General features: G+C 57.9%; 1 protein-coding gene across 2 annotated transcripts in view; it reads left to right on the plus strand.

The window, feature by feature from the left end:
- The window catches only part of KIAA0232 (KIAA0232 ortholog), a 42,014-nt gene that overhangs the window by 28,175 nt on the left and 7,661 nt on the right, over positions 1–6,178 (plus strand). For both annotated transcript variants that reach the window (XM_012724193.1, XM_012724194.1), the window contains exons 5-6: positions 688–769; positions 2,599–5,872. In XM_012724193.1, the coding sequence (XP_012579647.1) occupies positions 688–769; positions 2,599–5,872 (3,356 nt within the window). The remainder of the gene's footprint in view (positions 1–687; positions 770–2,598; positions 5,873–6,178) is intronic.

The raw sequence follows: 6,178 nt of genomic DNA on the forward strand, positions 1-6,178 counted from the left end.
TTTTTTTTTTTTTTTAAAGATTTTTATTTATTTGTTCATACAGAACTGGGGTACAGGCCAGAGGCTCAGGGGTAGTGAGAGGCTTCCCCAGATACAGAGTGGGGAACAGAACAGGCAGATCGACGAAGTACACTGCTGAGGGGAGCAGCGGGCCGGTCAGGTCTGTGCCATGTGGTCCCCTCCTGGGGATCGAACTCATGCGGAAATGGCTTTAGCTTCTCAGTGCTGTGCTTTAACCCGCTGCGCCACCAGGGAGGGCCAGATCTTTCCCTTTTTTAATAAGACAAACTGGGGCTCCCTAGCGGCTCAAGGTTACATGTCTTGGCACTATGAAGCTCTCGCCAGCCCCTGCAGCCTGAGTTTGGTCCCTGGAAGGAGGGCGCAGCAGACCTCTCCTGTCTTGCCTTCTGCTCCCCTCAGCAGAGGTCTGAGTGGCTCCACCTGTCCTGCTCCCCACTCTGTCTCTGGTGGATCCTCTTACCACCACCCCACCCTACACCCTAGTTCTTGTATGCATAAATAAATAAGATACAGATCTTTAAAAGAAAAAGGAAACTGCTCTAGAGGTCTTTATAAACCACAAAGCCTGTGTAATTTCTGAGTACAGTTGCATGAAAAACGTTTAAAACACAAGCATTTGTTCACTACATATAAGGTAAATGTGTCTGAATTTTTGTTTCACAACAGAAGAGAAGATTCACAAGAAGCTCGAAGGCTCGTCCTCCCCAGAGGCAGAGTTATCCCCTCCGGCGAAGGATCAAGTGGAGATGTATGTAAGACGCAGTGGGCGCTCTGGCCACGCTGGCTGCTGCGGGGCTTGCTGGTTCTGCGCACCTTCTCTTTAGTTTCACGTTTTATGACACAGGAGACACTGGCTGCATGCTCGCCATCACCCCGAATTCAGGGCTGGGTACGGTGCAGGTTGAACAGCTGCTGTGAATCAGTGAGTGGAACCGCAGCTCGGGCTGCGTTCGCTTCACACACTGGAGCGCACTCTGGGCCTCGGGACAGCTGTCAGGGGTCGTGCCTGGCCTGTCCCCTGCCAGTGACAGAGGGGACAGGGCAGGTCAGTGACCGCGGGCTCCGTCTCCGGATGCTGCCAGCGTGCTCCCTGGGGTCAGCGTCAAGGCCGGCCGCCGCGGAAGCGGGCTTCCTGGTGCCTGTTTCGCTGCAGCCCTGGGGCTGGGAGCGTCTGGGTGGCCTGTGTGGCTGCCCTGTCTGGACAGCTGGCCGGAGCCCTGCGGCCTGCGGGCGCGCAAGCTGTGTGGGGCGAGTTTTGCTAGAGCAGAGAGCGCGGTGTGAGGCATCGCCTGAGCGCCCTTTGGTGTTAACTTCACGTGGAAATGCCGAAATCATAGGTGCGCTTGGTTCGCAAGGTAACTGAAATTCATGTAAATTTCTCTTACACTTTTTTAAATCTTTTAAATTTTTTTTTTTTTTTTTAATAATAGCTGTATCTTACATTTTTGATGTGATCCCTAGAGCTTGAAAAAGCACACATGAGGCTCACAGGTTTCTGTTCAGCAGTTTGGGGAGAGACTGAAACTGGAGAGTCAAGTGTAGGATTAGGCCTCATGAAACCCTCTACGACTTCACAAGTGACCTTGACAGTTGCCTGCAGGACGCGGTCCCCGGTGGCCAGCCCGAGGCCGGACGCCTCCTTTGGCCTCTGTCCCACCCCGCCGTTAGCTGCGGCTGCCCGTCCCTCGCGGAGACAGCTCGCCGGGCCTTGGCTCCATGCTCCCGGGAGCCGGCCAGCCTCCTGGCTTGCCCAGTTGTGGCTGGTCAGGCTCCATGCTGTGAGCACAGTGAGGAGGCCATGCCCTCAAGCAGGCCCCCACACCTCAGCCCTGGAGTGGGCCAACGCTGCCTTTCTAGAACTTTTGCTTGCTTTCTCTGCGTGCTCTCGCCTCGCCAGCCTCCTCCTCTGCACTCGCGTGCGGTGATCCCTGCCGTTTCTCCGGCTCTCGGGACATAGTGACAGTGAAGACAGCGCCCCCTCAGCAAGGCCTCTGACTCGTGTCATGCGCTGCTGCCCTGACTCCCCAGAGCACCCCACAGGGTCCGTCAGCCCCTGGCACGCCCAGGGCCCCAGGGCCAGGCAGCGTGGGGCCTGGGGACTGTGGCATCCAGTGCGCGTCCTGGACCGCCTTGCTGTCCACCTTTGCAACTGCGTCTGTCCCCAAGGCGCTCAAGGGCCTGGTGAGGTCATTCGTGATCGCCTTGTTAGAGTTGAGGAAACGGCCCCGGGCCTGGCTAGTTAGCTTAACACCACAAGCATGCTAAGTAGTTGAGGTTCAAACTCAGTCTCAGTGAAGTTACATTTCTCATGCAATGTTTGTCATTTTTGACTTCTTAAATTAAAATTCAGACTTTGAAGATAAAAGCTGTCATCTTACACAGCTTCGTAGGGCCTCTCGGCGCTGGTCAGAGGGAGAGGTGGGGCAGGCACGCGTTGCTGTGCTCAGAGCCCGTGGAAGCCAGCCGCGAGTGGGGGGGGTCGGCGTCGGGGGCCCCAGCGAGCTGGCCACGCGCCACCGGGGCACTGGGCTGCCTCGGGCTCGTGCTCACGGTTTGAACTCGGTTCTGTCTTTCCAGGTACTACGAAGCATTCCCGCCTCTTTCGGAGAAGCCAGTCTGCTTGCAGGAAATCATGACGGTGTGGAACAAGTCTCCAGTCTGCTCTTACTCTCGCTCTTCTTCGTCATCCACGGCGCCCCCAGCCAGCACAGACACGTCCTCTCCCAAGGACTGCAACAGTGAGGGCGAGGCCATCAAGGGCAGGCGCCATGAAGCGCCCAGCACCGCCCACGAGGAAGCCCAGAGCAGAAGCAGAGACGAGAAGGAGAACACGCTCAGTCCCGGCACAGCGGACGGCAAGCCTGCTCTGCACAAGAAGCAACCCCGACATAAACCCGAAGGCAAGGCTCGGCCTCGCACGTGGTCTTCCGGCTCCAGCGAGGCGGGCTCCGGCTCCGGCGGTGACCGGGGAGAGCTGAGAGCGCCCGCGAGGTGTGTGAAGGTGCGACACAAGACCCGAGAAAGTCGGAGCAAGAAAGGGCGGAACGGGCAGAACAGGCTGTCTCTGAAGCCCGGCGAGAAGGCGGACAGAGGCTCGCACGCTGGCGGCGGCGGCGGCTCCAGCAAGCAGCCGTGCAGGCGGGGTAAGCGGCCCTTGAAGGAGATGGGGAGGAAGGACGCGGGCAGCACGGAGGGCGGAGACCTGTGCCTGGACGGCAGGGACGAGGAGGAGTACAAGGAGGAGCCTCTGTGGTACACCGAGCCGCTCGCCGAGTGCTTTGCGCCCCTGAGCAGGAAGAGCAAGCTGGAGACCACGTACCGCGCCAGGCCGGACGCCGGCGGCCCGGCGGCCGGGGCCGTGGAGGAGCTGTGCCAGTCCGTGCGCGGCCTGTGCGTCGGCGGTGGCGCGGGGCGGAGAGCGCACCTCCCGGCGGGCACGTTCGTCGACGGCCACTTCGTGGAAATGCCCGCGGTCGTGAACGAGGATCTCGACCTCACCGGGACCTCCTTCTGTTCTCTCCCAGAGGACAGCAACTACTCGGATGACATTCATCTGTCAGAGTTAACCCACTTCTATGAAGCGGATATCGATCAATCCATGTTGGATCCTGGTGCCTCAGAGACAACGCAAGGAGAAAGTCGGATTCTGAACATGATTCGACAGCAAAGCAAAGAGACGGCAGATTTTGAGGCAGAATGTTGCATAGTGTTAGATGGGATGGAGCTGCAAGGGGATCGTGCAATATGGACAGACCCCGCCAGCCCTTTGGGTGCCGAGGGCTTCTTCCTGCAGGACCTCGGCGGTCTGGCTCAGTTCTGGGACTGCTGCTCGTCCAGCTCCGGCGACGCCGACGGGGAGAGTTTCGGAGGCGATTCTCCGATCCGACTCTCCCCGCTCCTGGACCGCGCGCCGCTCGAGCCGCACCCGCTCGCCGGCAGCCAGGAGCGCTTCTCGGATGCTAACGAAGGATCTGGCATCAACTCTTGTTTTTCAGTGTTTGAAGTGCAATGCAGTAATTCTGTTTTACCATTTTCTCTTGAAACACTCAACTTGGGAAATGAAAATACGGATTCCAGTGCTAATATGTTTGGGAAAACGCAGTCTAGGTTGCTAATATGGACCAAAAATAGTGCCTTTGAAGAAAATGAACACTGTTCAAATCTCTCAACGAGAACGTGCAGCCCGTGGTCCCATTCAGAAGAGACACGTTCAGACAATGAGACACTGAGCGTTCAGTTTGAGGAGTCCACTCAGTTTAACGCAGAAGACATGAATTACGTAGTTCCTCGAGTCTCGTCCAACTATGTAGATGAAGAGCTTCTAGATTTTTTGCAAGATGAAACTTGCCAGCAAAACAGTAGAACTTTAGCAGAAATTCCTACTTTAGTTTTCAAAAAGAGATCTAAACTAGAATCTGTCTGTGGTATTCAGCTCGAACAGAAAACAGAACACAAAACCTTCGAACCTTCGCAGGGAGGAGGCGGGAGCAGCCCGCGTGGCGGCGGCTACAGCTCAGGGGTCATCAAGGACATCTGGGCGGAGATGGCGGGCAGGAGTTCTGTGGCCGCGGCGGACATCGAGGGGGTGGACGGCGCGCCGTTCCCCACAGACCTAAACAACCCCTGCGGCTGCGTGCAGGCCGCCGCGCGCGTGGGGCCCCTGCAGGCGCCCGGGAGGGCCGTGCAGAGGTCGGAGTACCGCCTGTGGGAGGGGCAGAGGGCGCGCCCCGAGAAGGGGGCCTTTGTGCCCAGCGAGCTCCCGCCGGTGGACGCTGGCGACTACACCACTCCCTCCAGGCCCTGGGACGTAGCCCAAGATAAGGGGAGCGCGTTCATTCTCGGGGGTGTCTACGGGGAGCTCAAGGCCTTCGCGAGCGACGGGGAGTGGGCGGTGGTGCCCCCCGGCCACCCGAAGGGCAGCCTGCTGCAGGGCGCCGCGTCCGACGTGGTGACGATCGCCGGGACGGACGTCTTCACGACCCCGGGGGGCGGCGGCGCCCCCGGCCACAGGCAGCTGTGGAGACCTTGCGTGTCACTTGGGCAGAGCGACCAGCCGAAGCGTGGGGAAAATGGGTTGAACAAGGGGCTCTCTTTTATCTTCCATGAAGACTTACTGGGAGCTTGCAGTGACTTCCAAGTGGAAGACCCTGGGCTTGAATATTCCTTCTCCTCCTTTGACTTGACCAATCCATTTTCACAAGTCCTTCATGTAGAATGTTCGTTTGAACCGGAAGGGATTGCATCTTTCAGCCCCAGTTTTAAGCCGAAATCAATCCTCTGCTCTGACTCAGACAGCGAGGCGCTGCACCCCAGGATCTGTGGTGTTGACAGGACACAGTACCGGGCCATTCGCATCTCCCCTCGAACTCACTTCCGCCCAATTTCTGCGTCTGAGCTGTCCCCGGGAGCAGGAAGCGAGTCGGAATTTGAATCTGAGAAAGATGAAGCAAATGTTCCCCTCCCTCCTCAGGCTGACGGGTTTGAGGATGCACAGGCTGACCTCAAGCCGCTGGAGGAAGATGCCGAGAAAGAAGGCCATTACTACGGGAAGTCAGAGCTGGAGTCTGGAAAGTTCCTTCCCAGGTTGAAGAAATCGGGGATGGAAAAGAGTGCTCAGACGTCCCTGGACTCCCAGGAGGAATCGACTGGGGCGCTTCCGGCAGGGGGGCAGAGTCCGTGTGTGGGGTGCAGCGCCGGCGACTCCCTGGAGATCGGCCTGGGAAGTTCAGAAGCAAATTGTAAAATAATGGCTCAGTGTGAGGAAGAAGTTAATAATTTTTGCAGTTGCAAAGCAGGTTGTCAGTTTCCTGCTTACGAAGATGATCCAGTTCCTCCAGGGCGGCTGGAAGAGGTAAGTGTCCTCGTGCGGGGGGCTGGAGAGCGATGGATTGCCCAGGCTCGAAGCCACCGGCGGCCGCAGCAGCAGCGAGAGCGAGCGGGGACAGACAGTGAGAGATGAGTGTTGGGAAGTCAGCCTGAATCGCTTAAAATTGACCATTTTTATGATTTTACGCAAGGATACAAAATGATTAGGTAGTTTACGAGTTTGAGCTAAACAGACATTTTCTGCACAGAAGACATCTCAGAATAGCCCAGAGAAGGGGGGCCCCTCTGGCGTCTGCACCGGCCCGGGCTGCGCTCCCGCGCCCGCGCCCCG

This window comes from Condylura cristata, unplaced genomic scaffold (assembly GCF_000260355.1).
Source record: "Condylura cristata isolate star-nosed mole 26May11 unplaced genomic scaffold, ConCri1.0 scaffold00012, whole genome shotgun sequence".
NCBI lineage: Eukaryota > Metazoa > Chordata > Mammalia > Eulipotyphla > Talpidae > Condylura > Condylura cristata.